Source organism: Bubalus bubalis, chromosome 3 (genome assembly GCF_019923935.1).
Source record: "Bubalus bubalis isolate 160015118507 breed Murrah chromosome 3, NDDB_SH_1, whole genome shotgun sequence".
Taxonomy (NCBI): Eukaryota; Metazoa; Chordata; class Mammalia; order Artiodactyla; family Bovidae; genus Bubalus; species Bubalus bubalis.
Window position 1 is genome coordinate 103,635,880 of NC_059159.1, and position 21,880 is coordinate 103,657,759.

Below are 21,880 nucleotides of genomic sequence, written 5' to 3' on the forward strand. Positions count from 1 at the left end.
GTCAATTATGAAACTCAGGACTTCTAGTTTGTTAGTAGTTCAGTGCATGAGCTTCAGTGTGATGTCCATACCCTCTTTTTTTACTTCCAACAGCTATTTGGTCTCGGTTCAGTGACTTAACATCTCTGGGCCTCAGCTGACCCAGAGATGAAGTTAAGTGATAAAGATTTTAGTTCCAATCATCTAAAAGTTAAACATTCCTATTAGTAAAGTAGTCAAAGCTTGGGTGTTTTTTTTGTTTTGTTTTGTTTTTTCCATTTTATTATTTTTTTTTTCTTAATTTTTTTTAAATTTTATTTTATTTTTAAACTTTACATAACTGTATTAGTTTTGCCAAATATCAAAATGAATCCACCACAGGTATACATGTGTTCCCCATCCTGAACCCTCCTCCCTCCTCCCTCCCCATTCCATCCCTCTGGGTCGTCCCAGTGCACCAGCCCCAAGCATCCAGTATCGTGCATCGAACCTGGACTGGCAACTCATTTCATACATGATATTTTACATGTTTCAATGCCATTCTCCCAAATCTTCCCACCCTCTCCCTCTCTCACAGAGTCCATAAGACTGTTCTATACATCAGTTATGCCTCAAATGCCTATAAAGGCCAAGCATATGTATTGCCATATAAATAATTTGAGTATAAAACGCATAATATGGGCTTACCTTTTCTAGATATTCAGATTTTTCAAGAGAATTTAGAAATTTGGCTTTTAACACAGAATTTTCTGGTTTTTAAAGGCTGACAATTAAAAATTTTAATTTGTAGATAGTCAATGCCAAAGCCTATCTAAGGAGTCTAATATGGTCCATAGGCACCCAGTTTTCAAATCTGTGTCTTTTATCTTCTGATAAGCTCTCTCAGGTGATTTACTGAGGAATTACTTTCAAAGTGCATTTAATTTTTTAAAGATCTTCATTATTTATAGTCTTAACGTATATTTGTCTAAAACAGTGGTTGTCAAATTATGAGTCATATACCAAAAAAGAGTGTGTAGGGTGATCTTCCGTACAGACCCCTGGACACACGAAAGTGCCTCAGTGAAGTTCCTAGCCAAGACTGGAATGAACAGGAGAGGGTTTTACTTTGAGTGACTTCATTGTAAGAATCTCATCCAACCCTTGATTGAATAGCTTAAACACAAAAACATAACTGGCAACTGTGTTCCTCATTTGTGTACTAAATTGACCAATGCCTCGCTTGGAGTTGGGAAGAGAATCTAAGAAAAACTCACTGAAGATGATATCAGTCTGGTTCATTCCTCATTCCCTACAGAAAGGTGTCACCTCGCTCTCACTAATAGCCCTCTGCTCTAGTGCAAGTGGCATCAGTTGCCCAAAAGTGTGTAATGAATTGAAGGAAATTGGCATGTGTTTTCTTTTGGGGGAGGGTATTTCTTCCCTCTACAATGGAATAAAGAAGAGGTACAGATAGAGTTCTGAATTTGTGTATCCCCTCTCCCAATTTTGGGAACCACTAATCCCCAGGAGAAGGAAATGGCAACCCGCTCCAGTGTTCTTGCCTGGAGAATCCCAGGGATGGGGGAGCCTGGTGGGCTGCTGTCTATGGGGTCGCACAGAGTCGGACACGACTGAAGCGATTTAGCAGCAGCAGCAGTCCCCAGGTGATCTTAATTAGGCAAGAGTTTTATGTAGTGAATACTGTCATTCTCAAATATTGTCAGGCATATTCGTGGTCTTAATACTAGTGAAGAAAAAAGGCTGTGTGTGTGTTTGGAGATCAGTGTTACATTTTTTATTAATTAGCCACAATCTTTAGCTATTTCACATAAAAAAGTCTTCTTTTGGAAAACTGGAGAAACTGACAACTAGTTTTGCTTTCCCATAAATTCAGTTTCAGTGAGCTGAACATAAGCTGGCCCAAACAAATGGAGTGGTAGCCACTGTCACCATCACTTTCCTTCTGTAGCCCCTCTCTGCCTTCACTGTATGGGCATAACGTTCCTCATCTGTAAATGGAGATTACAATCATACCAACCACATTGGGTTTTCACGTGGAGTTGTTTATGAATTAACATGTAAAGTACTTAGAAGAAAACATAGCATGTGTTAAATACTCTGTCAGTGTTAGCTTTACTGCTGTATCTTGTTGTATGCATTAAGGTTTATTGTTCTGCTTTAGAGGTTTGACTAACAGTGGAATAAGAATAGTCAAACACCTAAAGTTATACCATTATCAAGGTCTAGAAAGAAAACTAAGCAGAGCTTCTAAGTGAAAAGGCCTAGTCCTGTCTCTACTCCCTGTGACCTTGAGCAAGTCTCTTAACCTCTCTGGCTTTAGTTTTCTCTTTTACGAAATAAGTTTAGATTAGATATCTTCAGAGGTCCGTTTCTGAAATTGAATGAGATGATAGAAAAGGTTTGGGGAAAAATTGGAAGAGGTCATTCTGTGACAAAAGATGCTGAGAGGGGTTAATTTTCTACTGAAAGAACTGAATGCTCTTTCAGAATTTTCTTTGGGAAAATTAATGTTCATCATACTGTTCATGGATTTAAACCATAATGCAGTATTTTTCTTAAGCTACCAATTAAATATTGTTTTTTCCCCTAGGAAAGAAAACTAGAATTCTGGTCCCTGCTCAATAGCAAAGAAATTAATATGTTTTCTATTGACTGTAAAAGTAACAAAAGGGAATATCAGGGTCTAAGAAACCATACTTGTTGAATGTACACTGCAAAATTTAATCCTGATTGAGTTATTAAATCCTTAATTTAGTAAGGAAGGCACATGAGAACTGAAAAATATGCCATGTTGAGCTGTGAATGAGAGATGGTAAAATTTCGTGTCTTTGTTTGCAAATGTCACTAGATAATAGTGATCCTCCTTATCTTTCAAAATATCCAACATTATTGTTGTCTGGCTATCTTTGTGTAAGAATATAATTTAACTGTAATTTTAGCACCATATCATCCCACAGGCAAGAAAGTCAGCTTGATCCTGTGGCTAAGTTTAGGATATATCAGTTAGTTTTTATATACACATTAATTTTTAAAAGTCAGTGAATATTGAGTTCGAAAGTTGGACCTCAGAAATAATTTATTCTAAATTGTACACTTCCAGTGACATCCTATAGTTTATAAAAGTGTTGAGAAAGTACAATTTATGACATTTGCATCCAGTTAAGGTTTGTGTTATGAGAATTAAGTCTTCACATAATTTACGATAGGACTAGTTTATAGTGTGCTTGAAACAGCTTATAACAGATGAGACCTCATTGAAGTTCAACCTTTATAGCCTCAAAATAAGAGGTATTTCTGGAGATTTTTAAAATGTAGATTAGAAATTTTCTATATTGATTTTAAAAGTGGTCAACATGACTATAACCATGCATGGAATATCTAGAGAGCATGTTGGGTGGAGTTAGAGATATTCTGGGAGTAGAAAGTTAGTCTCAGTGTACGATGTTAAGAACAATGTGATGTATCTAGTCATATAAGAAGAGCATTTTAAACTTTCTTTCTGTTTTAATAAATTTCAGAGACCATCATGCAGACATCAGAGACCGGGTCGGACACAGGTTCGACAGTGACTTTACAGACATCTGTGGCTAGTCAAGCAGCAGTGCCTACACAGGTGGTACAGCAAGTACCGGTCCAACAACAGGTAAGGAGCTGCTGTTCCCAGAGAAGATGCTGTGCATCTCCTTGTGCTGCCCCTCCAACACAGCTGTGTTGAAGAAATGATTCGCATAATACTTTCTGGCACAATGGGTGCCAAAACAGACCTCGTTCAGTTCTTAGATAAAGTCAGCAAATGTTCCTTGAGCATTTTCTGGTGTGCCAAGTTCTTTCTGAGATAGGCTGTAGGGATACAAAGATAAACACTCAAACTATAATCCGTCTTCCAAAAGAGCCTCTTAAGTCCTAAACAGAGCATTTGTTTCTGACTTGACCACTCTAACTGGGTTTTCTCCTCCTCTTCACCCCTCCTTATTTTTTATCACATCTTCCTATTTCTTTCTTATTGAAATGTTGGCACTCATATTTTTATGTAATTGGCTTATGGTAGTATTTGATAAAGGAGAGGATGTTTGTACCCTACAGGAAGGGATTTTGCCTTTGTGATATTTTGGAAGGTGCCTGGGTGTTATGGTGACTGATACTGTTTAATGAAAATTAAATTATCTTAAAGGTCTGAAAGTCTGAGTCATGCCACTTAAAAAATTGAGAATGAATTCATCATCACATGTTTACTACAAGGCTTATTCATACTTGGGACACTGAGCTTGTTTTGGAAAGCTACTGACAAAATGGTGTTATTTTGTGCCAGTTAATAGTTCTTTGGATTGTGAATACATTGGCCTGTCATTTCTTCTAAAGAATGGTGAGAAAATATGTGAGAAAGATAATTTTCCTGTAATTTCTCAGTATCAAAGAAAATCTTTAGCAAATGTGCTTTTGAAATTGCAATATAAATAAGTCTTTGGGTAGAGGGATAACTTTTCTTAAATTATAGACAGAAGGACTCAAGGTTATGTTCTTCTCAGGAGATAGAAGTGGGATGGGCAGGGGGAGTGCCAGAATCATGGAGAAGGGTCTTGGACTCCCAGTGTAAATGAAGACATCTGTCACAATTATTTCTTTTATACTTAAATCTCAGCACACTCTTCTCTCTGTTCTGTATAATACAATGGTATTGATGTCATCACCAATTTCAAGACTCTGAACATTATTCAGAAGAGAGTAGCTTATGGCATATCATCCAAAGAGCAGGTAGAGAACTATTGGAACAATGTTATATATAATTTTAAGAAGATAGTTCAACAGCCTACCAATATTAAGTACATATTGAGCAGTTACACTCACTGGTTTGTTGTTTGTCTTCTTCGTGGAAGAAGAATGGCCTTGAGCATTCCTGTCTCTAATGGCAGTGCAGTGGAGAGCCTGCTCTTTTCTCCAGAAGGTGCTCCCTTGAGAACTTGAAGTGTGTGTGATAAGTGCACCTGGCCTTCACTCCTGGACTATCATTTCTTTCTCTCTTTCTCCTTTCCCTTTTCTTCCTTTTTTCCTTCCTTCCTTTTCAAGGAACATTTTTAAAAAATTAAATTTAGTGTTACCAGATGTTTGCTACAGGTCAAAATAGTTTAGCAAGTTTGTTATTTTAAAAAAAAGCAGTCCTCACCCTCCCTCTATTCCTTCTCAGAGGCAAGCAGTGTTTATTTTACTGTTTCTTGATTTTTTTAGTTTTAAACATTTTTGTATCACACTTTTCTTTCTAGTTAGTCCTTAACATATGCTTGTGTGCATGCGTACACACACTTTTTCCGTCCCAGAGGCTCCTGATACACTAGGTTGAACTATGTGCAATTTTTGATCTACAAAAACAGCAATTTCATACGTTTCAACCTAATAGTTATGCTGTAATTTTGATAGATCATTAATGTTTATATTCTCATGACATATAAAAACTATTCAGATCTATCTAGTGAGCTGTGATTACTTTTCTTTTTTGTAAAACTCATTTAATTTCCTTGCATTTAACGATTATGTGTCCAGTTGAATAAGTCTCAGAGCATTCTGACCTGCTCTAGTCTGGAATGGATGCTCTTTGCTCAGCCCCATCCTGGGCAATCCCTTTGCCATCATCCTGGGATTTCCCTTTTCTCTGTTATGTTGGCTTTCCTGTTTCCTAAATCAGTGTCTTAAACTCTTTCTTTATTTGCTAAAGCACGACTTGCAGTAGCATCCTAAGAAATGGTGTATTTTGCACTCTTTTGTGTCTGAGAGGGAATTTATTTCACAGTTTAGTTGTTGGATGGGTACAGAATTGGGGGTTGGATATCTTTTTCTTCAGAATCCTGAGGGAATTGTTCCAATGTCTTCCAGTTTTCAGAATTGCTATGGAAAAGTGAAAGTCTGTTCTGATTCCTGATCCATTGTATGCAACCTATATGTTTTTTTCTCTCATGTTTTAAATCCCAGCTTCTTAAAATTTCATTTCTTGATATGGGCCTATTCCCATACATTGTGCTGGAACCTTGATGAGCCTGTTCAATCTCATGGACACTCATGTTCTCCAGTACTGGGAGTTTTTATTCTTTTTTTTTTCATTTATGATTACCTCCCCTCTTTTTTCTCCTTTTTCACTTTTTGGACTTTTTGGTTCTGTTTTTAGTTTCATCTTTCATCCCATCTATTGCTTTTCATTTCTGTTACCATAATTTTAATTTTTAAGAGCTTTAAAAAATTCCTTATATGGCCCTTTTTATAACATCATGCTTTATTTCCTGTTTATAGTATCTTTTTTTCTCTCTCTCAAGGTATTAATTTTTCAAGTTTGTGAAATTTTCTTCTCATATAGTCTCTTTCTTTCATGTAGAATAATTTTTTTCTGGCCTGTCTTTTGTATTAGAAACTTTTCTGAAATACCTGATAATCTTTGAGGGTTTATTCATATTTTAAAATGTGGGGATAAAAGCCTGATTTGAATGCATCAGTGACTTTGTTGACTTCAGTATAGAGTCACTTGACTGGGCTTTTTAACTGGGGACCTTCTGATGTTCAGTACTTCTTTTCCTCTTGAGGTGGTCATATTTTTAAAGACGACTTCAACTTCTTGCCTGGCGGGGTGAATGCTTAGTAGCCTGGGGAGCTGAAAAAGGAAAGATAGTTGGATATTTCTTGTGCTAATTCACTGAATCCTTCATTTCAATATGGTTTCACCTGTACTTGGTTTCCTCAGTGCAGAGGTTAAACCAAAGAATAAATGTTCAGACTTTCACCATAGTTAGGGAAGGCCAGTCACCTCATTGCACAGAGTTGATAGAGGAGATCTGATTGCTTCTTAAATAGAATCACTTTTTATATTAAATATAAAAAAAAATTAAGTTCTTAACAGAAGTAGAAAATCAATATCACCAGCTATAAATAGAAAATTACACATATACACGCACACTTTGTTCATATCCTTATAAAAAAATAATCTCATGTACGTATGGAACACAGTATAGAAAACTTTATGGTTATGCCACATGGCTCTTTCCCAACAGGCATATTTTTCAGTCCCTCAAGTTCTTTCCTCTAGGACATTCAAGGCAGGTGACAACCTGGTCCCCTTACACCAAGCAAAGAATTTGAGAGCTTTCATTTTCTTTTTGTCAACAAAGTACTTTATTTCACATAATGGGTTCTTGTGATATATGCCTGGAAATGCTTGTTATATTTTCCTTTCAGGCTTATCTTATTGGGAAAGATTTTGTCTACTCTGTCCTTTCCTTCCTTCCTCCCTTCCTGTCTCCATTCCTCCCTTCCTTTCTTTCTTCTTCCTCACCTCCCTTTTCCTCCCTTTCTCATCTCTCCTCCCTTCTCCTCCTCTCCCCTCCCTCCTCTCTCCTCTCCTCTCCTTTCCTTTCCTCTCTTCTAGAACAGTGACATACTTGAAGATCCCCAGTGCATTCTAAGAGTGTTTCTGTGAATATAGATTGTCTATAACTGATAAGATAGGTGCTATAATTTCTTATTATTCTGACATCTTTGTATTGTTAATATGCTGATGTCATCTTAAGTTTTCAAACTGTGGTCAGATCAGATCAGATCAGTCGCTCAGTCGTGTCCAACTCTTTGCGACCCCATGAATCGCAGCACTCCAGGCCTCCCTGTCCATCACCAACTCCTGGAGTTCACCCACATTCACATCCATCGAGTCAGTGATGCCATCCAGCCATCTCATCCTCTGTGGTCCCCTACTCCTCCTGCCCCCAATCCCTCCCAGCATCAGGGTCTTTTCCAGTGAGTCAACTCTTCGCATGAGGTGGCCAAAGTACTGGAGTTTCAGCTTAAGCATCGTTCCTTCCAAAGAAATCCCAGGGCTGATCTCCTTCAGAATGGACTGGTTGGATCTCCTTGTAGTCCAAGGGACTCTCAAGAGTCTTCTCCAACACCACAGTTCAAAAGCATCAATTCTTCGGCGCTCAGCCTTCTTCACAGTCCAACTCTCACATCCATACATGACCACAGGAAAAACCATAGCCTTGACTAGATGAACCTTTGTTGGCAAAATAATGTCTCTGCTTTTGAATATGCTGTCTAGGTTGGTCATAACTTTCCTTCCAAGGAGTAAGCGTCTTTTAATTTCATGGCTGCAGTCACCATCTGCAGTGATTTTGGAGCCCAGAAAAATAAAGTCTGACACTGTTTCCACTGTTTCCCCATCTATTTCCCATGAAGTGGTGGGACCAGATGCCATGATCTTTGTTTTCTGAATGTTGAGCTTTAAGCCAACTTTTTCACTCTCCTCTTTCACCTTCATCAAGAGGCTTTTGAGTTCCTCTTCACTTTCTGCCATAAGGGTGGTGTCATCTGCATATCTGAGGTTATTGATATTTCTCCCGGCAATCTTGATTCCAGCTTGTGCTTCTTCCAGTCCAGCGTTTCTCATGATGTACTCTGCATATAAGTTAAATAAACAGGGTGACAATATACAGCCTTGACGAACTTTTCCTATTTGGAACCAGTCTGTTGTTCCATGTCCAGTTCTAACTGTTGCTTCCTGACCTGCATACAGGTTTCTCAAGAGGCAGGTCAGGTGGTCTGGTATTCCCATCGCTTTCAGAATTCTCCACAGTTTATTGTGATCTACACAGTCAAAGGCTTTGGCATAGTCAATAAAGCAGAAATAGATGTTTTTCTGGAACTCTCTTGCTTTTTCGATGATCCAGCGGATGTTGGCAATTTGATCTCTGGTTCCTCTGCCTTTCCTAAAACCAGCTTGAACATCAGGAAGTTCACAGTTCACATATTGCTGAAGCCTGGCTTGGAGAATTTTGAGCATTACTTTACTAGCGTGTGAGATGAGTGCAAACTGTGGTAGGATGCCTTTAAAATATTCCAAGTCTTGTCACTGACCCATGATGGATGTTGAAATCATAGCATTGATGTCAAAGGTAGTTGCTTCTATTGATTTAACTTTTCATTGTGTTCTAGCTTTCCTTGCTTTGGCCATTTGGTGTAAAGAGAAAGCCCATAGCTGAATCTTTAAATTTTGAGACAATGTAATATTAAATGTATTGGAATTTTGAGAAACCAGAACATTTTAAAATCTTAATATATAGTTTTATTTCTCCAAAGCCCTAAGGGTTCTAATTTCACTGTGTAGTAAGTACCAAGCAAAACGTTTATTCTAAAAATATTTCAGTTATTTTTAATTTATTCTGTATGATGTTAAGAATCAGTTTTTCGCTTTCCTTGGACAATCTGATTTAGGAATGGAGAATTCTAAGAAGATATTTTGAGGTATTGCTATATAATTATCAAATTTTCTATTTTTTCCAATATTTCATTATTCATAAAATGCCATAGAGTCTCAGCTTAAAAATGCAGACATTGTTGCCCATTTAAATAAAATACATAAGAACATTCAAGTTCAGTATCTTGATTAGAAGCTACAAACTTGATATTATTTATCCTTATCATATTTGTAAAAAGCCCTTTTGAACTAATAGGTCTCTATCGAATATGACTAGAAATGTGCTAATCTCCCTTCCCCTATCCCTTCCTTGAGGGATTTGTCAGAGTTTCTTGTAGATACATCTTCAAGTTGGTCATTTTATGCCTAATTTTGAGAGGTCCTCTAACCCTACTTGCCCTGGACCTGAATTAAAAATCCAGGGTAAATGACTCAGGGAACTCAACATTGAAACTGCAGCATTGAAACTTCTTTTCATGTGATAAAAGCTCATTTCAAGATTATATTCAGTTAAAGATATATATATATACACACACACACACACACATATTCTTACAAATATATTTTTAAATATATGTATAAATAAATCAGCTATTTAGGCACTGACTTTTTGTTTATAATTTGAATTCACAGAATGGATGTAATAGCTGTGTGGCTATATTGTTTCCTTTTGTCTAGTATCAGTTTATCACCCATTTAGCATTTCCACTTAAGTTATGGTACATCCTGGAGAGTGAGCGTATTATCATGTGGTCAAAAAGACATTTCGTGTAGGAAACAAATCCAGCCAGAACTGTCAGTTAGGCAAAGGACAATCTTCAAGAAGGTTAGGTTTATAGATATCTTTAAAATGGTGCCACAACCCTTAGAAGATGGATTTTAGGGATTCATGTTAGGTATCAATGCTCCTGACTTCCCACTTTAGGCCACAGCTTAATGGATTATTTCTGTTCTCACTTCTCTTCTCCATGTTCCTGTGTGTAGTAAATCATCACAATCAGAAGGAAGCCATGTAATTAGCAGTATACCCATGAGAAAGTTCTTCTAATGGAAGTAGTCAACAGTGATTAAGAAGAAAAAATTATTGCCTATAAAATATTGAGTCCAAAACAGAATGTTCTATTGGATTAAAATTTGATCAGTAATATTGTGGATGGAACCCTGTGTTAGCTTGGAGAACTAAGCCCCAGGTAATGCATCCATCTTCCTTCTCTATCTTTCCTCTCTTCTGGGTCAAGAGGTTTGCTTCTTGTTCATCCTAGCTTCAATGGGCATGAACAGAATTCTTTTAATTTCAGACCATTATTTGATATAATCAACAGAAACAAAGATGTTTTTCTCTCATTTGCTCTTACTTGGGACTTGATTCTCGTTGGCTTAGTCCCCTAAGGGCATAGTGTTTTCATAATTAAGGCTGTGGCAGACATCCTAAAAGGTGGGGTTATATTTTTAAATGAATTTCAATTGAAAGTCTTTTGTAAAAATAATTTTTTAAAGACATTAATTTTAGTTCTTGAGGAACATATTTATTTTTGGAATCAGAGCTGCTAATTTTTAGTATCCAATATAAAAAAGTAAAGTGCTTTGAAGGGACATGCTGATTTATAATCAAAATAAATTTTACTGTGCGAACCCAATAAGAAGATTCTTTAGTTGACCAACTGTACTGAATATTTGTAAAAATAAGAACTACTATAAATTTTACTGTGCGAACCCAATAAGAAGATTCTTTAGTTGACCAACTGTACTGAATATTTGTAAAAATAAGAACTACTATTTAAATAGTTGGGTAGTTATAGTCTTTGATTCTAAGTGATCTTTAGAATATTTTCTCATCTAGAGTTAAAAATTATTAAAAAATTAACAGTTCTGGATAGTATATTTTAAGAATAATATGCCAGGCACTGTGTAAATGCTGGGGTTTCAAAGGTAATTCAGTTTGGTACCTGATTTCAGGAAACCAGTGATCTTATTTATTTATTTGTGGCTGTGCTGTGTCTTTGTTGCTGTGTTGGCTTTTCTCTAGTTGCAGCAGGCGGGGGCTACTCTCTAGTTGCAATGCGTGGACTTGTCATTGCAGTAGCCTCTCTTGTTGCAGAGCACAAGCTCTAGGGCATATGGGTCTCAGCAGTGCTGCACGCTAGCCATATAGTTGCAGCTCACAAGCTTAGGGCACAGGCTCAATAGTTGTGGCCCATGAGCCCAGTTGCTCCTTGGCACTTGGGATAGTCCCAGACCATGGATCCAACCCGTGTCTCCTGCATTGGCTCTTTACTACTGAGCCACCAGGGAAGCCTTGGAAACCAACTTTTAATGGAGATGGATTTGTTATAGAATTAGATACAAAGTTCCTTAGGAGTAAAAATGAACATTGTTTTGGAAATGAGGGTCAGTGATGTCTTCAAGGATGTGACCTTTGAACGGTGTGCTGAAGGAAAAATTGGCGTTCACAAGAAAAACAAACTGGAAAAGGGCATTTCTTCATAGAAATATTGAAGAGCTCAGGTGAAATCAAGGAGTTGTAAAAGGAGGTAAGGGGACTGGGAGTGAGGGCTGTGGAACAATGTTGCGTAAGAACCTCTTGTGGGAGCTTGAGTATGGTATCTTTACATGTATCTCCTCCCTAGTATTTTCCCTCTTCAGTTGACATGTTTCTTTAGGTATTCCCTCATTGCTGTTTTCCTGCATGTAGACATCACAGTTATCTATTACATTTCCCTTTTGTCTAATGACTTTAAATCCTATGAAATTTGGGTGCTACCCATGCAATGGATACTGTGCACTTAGAAAGTGAAAATGTTAGTCACTAATTATGTCCTACTCTCTGTGACCCCAAGGATTACTGTCTGCCAGGCTCCTCTGTCCATGGAATTCTCCAGGCAAGAAAATTGGACTGTGCACTATCAGTTCAGTTCAGTTGCTCAGTCGTGTCCGATTCTTTGTGACCCCATGAATCGCAGCACGCCAGGCCTCCCTGTCCATCACCAACTCCCGGAGTTCACTCAGACTCACGTCCATCGAGTCGTTGATGCCATCCAGCCATCTCATCCTCTGTCGTCCCCTTCTCCTCCTGCCCCTAATCCCTCCCAGCCTCAGAGTCTTTTCCAATGAGTCAACTCTTCGCATGAGGTGGCCAAAAGTACTGGAGTTGCAGCCTTAGCATCATTCCTTCCAAAGAAATCCCAGGGCTGATCTCCTTCAGTATGGACTGGTTGGATCTCCTTGCAGTCCAAGGGACTCTCAAGAGTCTTTTCCAACACCACAGTTCAAAAGTATCAATTCTTCGGCACTCAGCTTTCTTCACAGTCCAACTCTCACATCCATACATGACCACTGGAAAAACCATAGCCTTAACTAGACGAACCTTTGTTGACAAAGTAATGTCTCTGCTTTTTAATATGCTATCTAGATTGGTCATACCTTTCCTTCCAAGGAGTAAGAGTCTTTTAATTTCATGGCTGCAATCACCATCTGCAGTGATTTTGGAGCCCAAAAAAATAAAGTCTGACACTGTTTCCCCATCTATTTACCATGAAGTGATGGGACCAGATGCCATGATCTTCATTTTCTGAATGTTGAGCTTTAAGCCAACTTTTTCACTCTCTTCTTTCACTTTCATCAAGACGCTCTTTAGTCCTTTTCATTTTCTGCCATAAGGGTGCTGTCATCTGCATATCTGAGGTTATTGATATTTCTCCCGGCAATCTTGATTCCAGCTTGTGCTTCATCCAGCCCAGCGTTTCTCATGATGTACTCTGCATATAAATTAAATAAGCAGGGTGACAATATACAGCCTTGACGAACTCCTTTTCCTATTTGGAACCACTTTGTTGTTCCATGTCCAGTTCTAACTGTTGCTTCCTGACCTGCATACAGGTTTCTCAAGAGCCAGGTCAGGTGGTCTGGTATTTCCATCTCTTTCAGAATTCTCCACAGTTTATTGTGATCCACACAGTCAAAGGCTTTGGCATAGTCAATAAAGCAGAAATAGATGTTTTTCTGGAACTCTCTTGCTTTTTCGATGATCCAGAGGATGTTGGCCATTTGATCTGTGGTTCCTCTGCCTTTTCTAAAACCAGCTTGAACATCAGGAAGTTCACAGTTCACATATTGCTGAAGCCTGGCTTGGAGAATTTTGAGCATTACTTGACTAGCATGTGAGATGAGTGCAATTGTGCGGTAGTTTGAGCATTCTTTGACATTGCCTTTCTTTGGGATTGGAATGAAAACGGACTTTTTCCAGTCCTGTGGCCACTGCTGAGTTTTCCAAATTTGCTGGCATATTGAGTGCAGCACTTTCACAGCATCATCTTTCAGGATTTGAAATAGCTTAACTGGAAATCCATCACCTCCACTAGCTTTGTTCGTAGTGATGCTTTCTAAGGCCCACTTGACTTCACATTCCAGGAATCTGGCTCTAGGTGAGTGATCACGCCATGGTGATTATCTTGGACAGAGCCAAATCCAGTACTTTTCTCTAGGGTCTTTCTAGATATTTCTTTAACATTAGATTCTCTTGACTGTTATGTATTTCTTTTTTTGCATGGATTTTGATTTTCCCCTTTTATTTCTTTGATAGATATTTCATCAATAAATCAGGTTTCGTACAGATTAAGAGAGTGAGATTCATAGTCAAAAGCATGGATTTAAATCCTGACTCTTGCTCTTTTTAGTTATATGACTTTTAAGAAACAATTTATTTTCTAAGACTGAATACCCTACTGTATAAAAATAATTATGTCTTACATATTTAGATAAAGTATTAAATAACCTATTTATTAAATAATTTAGAATAGTTCCTGATATATAATAAACGTTTGATAAAAGTTCTCTTTTTGCTATTATTATTTTCATTCTTATCACTATCAGTAGTACTGGTAATATTATCAGACTTGTCTAATGAAAAATTGGAGGGGGTGGGATTTGACCTCCTTTTCTAGAAGAGTTGGTCTTTGACTCTCTGTCTTTGCCCTCATTGTCAAGTAACTTATCTTCTGCAATTACATTAGTCTTAAAGCCAGCTGCTTCCATTTTATTTACTAAAAACCTCTGGTTCTTCCTTGTATTGCTCTGGATTGTGAGTTATTGAAACTCAGGCTCTAGGTCAGAGTGGATACCAACTTGGTCTGAGGCAAGGTCAGCACTGGTGTCCTTCACCCTGGATGGTCTGTCACCCAGTGTAGTCACCATAGTGATTAGAGAAATGCCAATTTTTTCAGTAGAATTCAAGAACACCTCCAGTTTTTACTCAGTTCATAAAATATAATTTTGAACCAAGTTTGGTGGTGTGGTATGATATGACCTTAAGAAATTAAAATGAGAATAATATATTAATATTCTATAGCTACTTTGACCTGGAATTCAGTTTTCTAATTAGAAGAGGCTTACACTTTTCATTTAATATAGCTATTCCAAAGGACCTCCCAAAGCTGAACTGCAGAAAATTTTCTTTTTCAATAATCACTTAGTTTTATCTACTTACTTTAGTCAATTCCATAATTTTGTTCTTAGAGACATGTAATGTTTCATATGAATCATCAAATTTACTTATCAAACTGTCAGTTTCAACATCAGTACTTTTTGTTTGTTTGAAAAGTTCAGTTTGTCCTGTAAAATTTTTCCTATAAGTAGAAAATAGAAAACTATAATAACTGGCACTTCTGTTTACATATAATTTGAAGAAATTGGAACACAACTTAAACAGAGCACCTGCCCTCTTTGCCAAAGTAAATCAGAGGAATTCTTTATGTGTGCTAGAAATACATTGTCAATATAGACCTCAATATATATATATATATAGCTGAGCCTCCTTGACATCAGTATTTGAAAGAGAAGAAGCAATAAAAGTTGTTATTTGTAGTAATAGCTTGTAAAGAAGTCTTCCCAGAGGAAGTGATGTTTAAGCTAAGATTTAAAGAATATAGGTGACCAGGGAGGGAATAAAAGGAAGAGTCTTCTGAGAGTAGGGTGTTTGTGAAGACCTGATGTGAGGGAGAACATGGGTTGATGGAACTGAAGCAGGGTTAAAGTGCCTGGAGGAGTGGATAGGAGACCTGAGTAGTGAGAGGTGAGGTGGAGTGCTCCGTGACTACTGGTCGAGCTCTATAAGCTATTTAGGTTTTCAATAATAATTCTTATTTTGAAGTCATCTACCATTCTGCTTTGTCAGAAATCCAGATACAGCAATGAATAATAATAATAGTAGCTGCCACCTACTGAGCACCTATTGCGTGCCATTTCCTGTGCTTAATGCTCAGCTCTTTATTTCTAAAGCTTAAAACAGTTCCACAAGGGTAGGTGGTATTATTGCAGGTGAGGAAACTGAGGATCAAAGAATTTAAATAACATACTTTGGATTACAGTCATTTGGCCTTGACAGCCTGTGCTTAACATTTGAGAAGTATACTTTTAGATAGTAATTACAAAATGTATGTATGTGGGATTGATGTTATATTTCTTTCAAGAATGGGATTATATTTGTATTGTTATTTGACAAATAATTTTTTTGAAAGTCTTCTTTCATGGGACTCATAAATGCTGAGCAAGTAGATACTCAGTTTGTATTGATGGAGTATACTAAATCATACAATAGCTTGAGCTCTTCAGACTCAATCCTTGTGTGTGTGGAGGGGAAAGGACTTGGGTCTTGTCCACTTCTTCTGCCCCTGTTAACAGCTCCCAAGATGCTTTTCACCTATGGAATTCTCCAGGCCAGAGTCCTGGAGTGGGTAGCCTTTCCCTTCTCCAGTGGATCTTCCCGACCCAGGAATCAAAACAGGGTTTCCTGCATTGCAGGTTGATTCTTTACCAACTGAGCTATCAGGGAAGTGGAGCCTCTAGGGATATATAGTATACAAGCTGAGAATCATCTCCTCCTCTGGACTGTTTTATAGCCAAATGAATGATCCATTAAAATTCTTCAAGTTTAATACCTGTATTAAACCAGCATATCATAAGGTTTATCCCATGGCATAAGTAACATAACATTTCCGTTCATGAAAAATGATCATTCTGCTCTTTCTTTTATCCAGGGCTGACTTTAGAAATAGACGCACATTGAATGGCTCTTTATTTTATTTAAAAGCTTGTGTTGATATCAGTCAAAGCCATTTCTGCTGGGACACTGAGGTTTCATTTTTCTTACAGCCCTTACAAACTAATAGACTTACTCCTGAGTGGAAATCACAGCCACCTCTTTATCCTGGCTGATTGGTAGTTCAGTGCTAAATCCTCAACCTGATGTTTAACTAATATACCTTCCTTCAGCCATGATTCTTTCAGATCACCATCAAACCCAAGATACCTGTCTTCAGGACCTGAGCTCCTAAGCCACACCCTATAGAAATAAAGCAGTCATATAATGTATAATAAGATATGGTATAAGCCTACTGACATAGCTGGACAGTCTCATGGTGAAGAACATGATATATTTTATATCAAGAAGGATCAATTTTAGTTCTATGAATCAATCACAATGCATTTTTGAAGATCCCACAAGTAAAACTAGTGAAGCAGGTGCATCTGGGGTATAAAGGGCTGCTTAAGCAAAGTAAATATCAAATAAAAAAATTATAAACCTTAAGCTTGCTAAAAGCCCTCTCTAAACTCAGATTCTAAGTACCAACATCAGTAAATAGAGAACTTTCAACAAAAAGAGGGAAAATATGATAAAAATAGATGTAGTAAAATGTTGTCATTTAGAAAATCTGGAGAAAGAATAACTTGGGAATATTTTATATGACTCATGACTCTTGCACCTTTTCTAATCTGCAGGTACATTAAAAAATTTTTAATAAGTGTGCTAATTTGAGGTAAGGTTTGTTAAGTGATCGTTTGAGCTACTAATCATAATATTGTGTTCAGTAAACATGGGTTCAGTTCAGTTCGTGTCCGACTCTTTGTGACCCCATGAACCGCAGCACGCCAGGCCTCCCTGTCCATCACCAACTCCTGGAGTTCACCCAGACTCATGTGCATCGAGTTGGTGATGCCATCCAGCCATCTCATCCTCTGTCGTCCCCTTCTCCTCCTGCCCCTAATCGTTCCCAGCATCAGGGTCTTTTCCAATGGTCAACTCTTAGCATGAAGTGGCCAAAGTATTGGAGTTTCAGCCTCAGCATCAGTCCTTCCAATGAACAAATCAATTGATTAGCAGCCTTTTAAAAAAATTAAACTCACCCAAATTTATACTACAGTTGATACATTAATTATTGAATAGAAGAAGAGGTAGAATATAGATTTTTATTCAATAAAGAGGTACAGTTTTTTATCTTATAATGTAATATTTAAAGATTGTTTACAAGGTTGTCTTATATCTGTAAGGTACAGTTTTAATGAGTGACAAAAAGAAAGGCGTCAATACTGAAAATAATAATATGTGGAACTTTTTACTTTTGGTTTACAGCTTGGTCAAGCTGTTTCTCAGAAATCTCTATAACTAACCAAAGCTATGATTTTTTTTCCCCCCTGTTGCCCTTTAGTACTTGGTGTTCCTGGGTTGTTAAGTATTGATAGCTTTGGGTTCTGTTAGATCTGTGCTTCCTCATTATTAGCAATCTCAACATTTTAAAAATAGTAGGATTAAAGAAGAGAAAAGGAATGAGAAAAGTTACACATTAGAAAAGAGATCACTTGAAATATAAGAAGAAACATGATTCTTAAATAAAAATGCTTGTCAGTATTATATAATCAGGTTTAAAGAGGCACTGTCCCATTTATACATCTCAGAGTAGCTTTTTATCTTATTGCTAGCAGAGATAAACTATAATACAGACTACCATGAGGCTTTGTGCTTCTTCTTTTTTTTTTTGTAAATGTAACTATAAATGGAATAACTGAGAAAAATTATTTCTGAACTTTTGGAAAAGTGATAGTAAGCAAGTTAATTTTACTTTGAGTGAACCTAAACATTAGTTGGAAGAGGGTGCTTGCTATGACCAGTGCGTTCTCTTGGCAAAACTCTATTAGTCTTTGCCCTGCTTCATTCTGTACTCCAAGGCCAAATTTGCCTATTACTCCAGGTGTTTCTTGACTTCCTACTTTTGCATTCCAGTCCCCTATGATGAAAAGGACATCTTTTTTGGGTGTTAGTTCTAAAAGTCTTGTTGGTCTTCATAGAACCGTTCCAACTTCAGCTTCTTCAGCGTTACTGGTTGGGGCATAGATTTGGATTACCGTGATACTGAATGGTTTGCCCTGGAAACGAACAGAGATCATTCTGTCGTTTTTGAGATTGCATCCAAGTACTGCATTTCAGACTCTTTTGTTGACCATGATGGCTACTCCATTTCTTCTCAAGGATTCCTGCCTGCGGTAGTAGATACAATGGTCATCTGAGTTAAATTCACCCATTCCAGTCCATTTTAGTTCGCTGATTCCTAGATTGTTGACATTCACTCTTGCCATCTTTTGACCACTTGCAATTTGCCTTGATTCATGGACCTAACATTCCAGGTTCCTATGCAGTATTGCTCTTTACAGCATCAGACCTTGCTTCCATCACCAGTCACATCCACAACTGGGTATTGTTTTTGCTTTGGCTCCATCCCTTCATTCATTCTGGAGTTATTTCTCCACTGATCTCCAGTAGCATATTGGGCACCTACTGACCTGGGGAGTTCCTCTTTCAGTATCCTATCATTTTGCCTTTTCATACTGTTCATGGGGTTCTCAAGGCAAGAATACTGAAGTGGTTTGCCATTCCCTTCTCCAGTGGACCACATTCTGTCAGACCTGTCCACCATGACCCGCCCATCTTGGGTGGCCCCACAGGGCATGGCTTAGTTTCATTAAGTTAGACAAGGCTGTGGTCCTAGTGTGATTAGATTGACTAGTTTTCTGTGAGTATGGTTTCAGTGTGTCTGCCCTCTGATGCCCTCTTGCAACTCCTACCGTCTTACTTGGGTTTCTCTTACCTTGGACGTGGGGTATCTCTTCACGGCTGCTCCAGCAAAGCGCAGCCGCTGCTCCTTACCTTGGACTAGGGCTATCTCCTCACCGCGCCCCTCCTGACCTTGAACGTGAAGTAGCTCCTCTCAGCCCTCCCCTACGCAGCCACCGCTTCTTGGACATGGGGTTGCTCCTCTCAGCTGCCGCCCCTGACCTGAGGCGTGGGCTAGCTCCTCCCGGCTGCCGCCCCTTGCCTGGGGGTGGGGGGGCGTGGATAGATCCTCCCACTGCTGCCCCTGACCTAGGACGTGGCGTAGCCCCTCTTTGCCACCGCCTCTGACCTCGAACGAGGGGTAGCTCCTCTTGGCCGCCGCCCCTGACCTCAGACACGGGGTAGCTCCTCCCAGCCACAGCCCCTGGCCTCAGATGTGGGGTAGCTCCTCTCGGCCACACTTGTGCGCCGTCGCAGCCGCCTGCACTTGACATCCTGGAATGTGAAGTCAAGTGGGCCTTAGAAAGCATCACTACGAACAAAGCTAGTGGAGGTGATGGAACTCCAGTTGAGCTATTCAAATCCTGGAAGATGATGCTGTGAAAGTGCTGCACTCAATATGCCAGTAAATTTGGAAAACTCAGCAGTGGCCACAGGACTGGAAAAGGTCAGTTTTCATTCTAATCCCAAAGAAAGGCAATGCCAAAGAATGATCAAACTACCACACAATTGTACTCATCTCACACGCTAGAAAAGTAATGCTCAAAATTCTCCAAGCCAGGCTTCAGCAATACGTGAACCGTGAACTTCCAGATGTTCAAGCTGGTTTTAGAAAAGGCAGAGGAACCAGAGATCAAATTGCCAACATCCGCTGGATCATCAAAACAGCAAGAGAGTACCAGAAAAATATGTATTTCTGCTTTATTGACTATGCCAAAGCCTTTGACTCTGTGGATCACAAGAAACTGTGGAAAATTCTTCAAGAGATGGGAATACCAGACCACCTGACCTGCCTCTTGAGAAACCTATATGCAGGTCAGGAAGCAACAGTTAGAACTGGACATGGAACAACATACTGGTTCCAGATAGGAAAAGGAGTATGTCAAGGCTGTATATTGTCACCCTGCTTATTTAACTTATATGCAGAGTACATCATGAGAAATGCTGGGCTGGAGGAAGCACAAGCTGGAATCAAGATTGCTGGGAGAAATGTCAATAACCTCAGATATGCAGATGACACCACCCTTATGGCAGAAAGTGAAGAGGAACTAAAAAGCCTCTTGATGAAAGTGAAAGAAGAGAGTAAAAAAGTTGGCTTAAAGCTCAACATTCAGAAAACAAAGATCATGGCATCTGGTCCCTTCACTTCATGGGAAATAAATAGGAAAACAATGTCAGACTTTGTTTTTTGGGCTCCAAAATCACTGCAGATGGTGACTGCAGCCATGAAATTAAAAGACTCTTACTCCTTGAAAGAAAAGTTATAACCAACCTAGATAGCATATTCAAAAGCAGAGACAACCTTTTTTGGACCTTTGCCAACAAAGGTCCGTCTAGTCAAGGCTATGGTTTTTCCAGTGGTCATGTATGGATGTGAGAGTTGGACTGTGAAAAAAGCTGAGTGCTGAAGAATTGATGCTTTTGAACTGTGGTGTTGGAGAAGACTCTTGCGAGTCCCTTGGACTGCAAGGAGATCCAACCAGTCCATTCTAAAGGAGATCAGTCCTGGGTGTTCTTTGGAAGGAATGATGCTAAAGCTGAAACTCCAGTACTTTGGCCACCTCATGCGAAGAGTTGACTCATTGGAAAAGACTCTGATGCTGGAGGGATTAGGGGCAGGAGGAGAAGGGGACGCCAGAGGATGCGATGGCTGGATCGCATCAACGACCCGATGGACGTGAGTTTGAGTGAACTCCGGGAGTTGGTGATGGAGAGGGAAGCCTGGAGTGCTGTGATTCATGGGGTCACAAAGAGTCGGACACAACTGAGCGACTGAACTGAACTGAACTGAATCATTATTTTCTGAGTTTCTGATGAGACTGAGTAGGCCATTGATTACAATCCTCTGTTTATGACTGTTGGTAACATAATTATTCTATGCCAAACCTTTTTATTACTAGCTTTTCTGTTATTGTGCTGATTTTCAAGGCTTTGTTCCGACATTGTGGTTCACTAAGGTGTTTGTTTCATTGATGTGGTAGATATTTATACACTTAAAACTTATTTTCCAATCATTTCATAGAGGTTTCAGAGATTGTATTTCTTTAGTTATTTATTTTAGTTAGATATTAAAAATAACAAAGCAAAAGACCATCAGGGAACACTATCTAGGGAAAAAAAAATATGATCTACAGAAGCTAGTGTAATAAACAAAACCCATACTCTTTTGTCAGTATGAAAATAGAGTCCTGAAAGTGCTAATTGATCTCAGTAGACAGTTTATTTCACACGTGGAAAATGTTTTTGAATTTTGAGCTTCAATTAGATTCATACCTTTGTTTTGGTTCGTAATACTTGAAATTAGTATTGAAGGAATGCAGTTTTTGTTGTTACACTTCAATAAAGCAATGGTGGTGGTGGTTTAGTTGCTAAGTCATGGCCACCTCTTGAATCTTGGTGGATTAAAGTCCACCAGACTCCTCTGTTCATGGGATTTCCCAGACAAGGATACTGGAGTGTGTTACCATTTCCTTCTCCAGGGGATCTTCCTGACCTAGGGATTGAACCCATGTTTCCCTTGTCTCCTGCATTGCAGGCAGATTTTTTACCTGCTGAGCCATTGTGGAAGCCCCTAT

The 21,880-nt window shown here is 38.6% G+C and overlaps 1 protein-coding gene across 6 annotated transcripts in view; it reads left to right on the plus strand.

Annotated features, from left to right (window-relative positions):
* Positions 1–21,880, plus strand: part of RFX3 (regulatory factor X3) — a 342,491-nt gene that overhangs the window by 138,800 nt on the left and 181,811 nt on the right. For all 6 annotated transcript variants that reach the window (XM_025281551.3, XM_025281552.3, XM_044939912.2 and 3 more), the window contains one exon: positions 3,501–3,625. In XM_025281551.3, coding sequence (XP_025137336.3) covers positions 3,509–3,625 — 117 coding nt within the window. In that variant the 5' untranslated portion in view covers positions 3,501–3,508. The remainder of the gene's footprint in view (positions 1–3,500; positions 3,626–21,880) is intronic.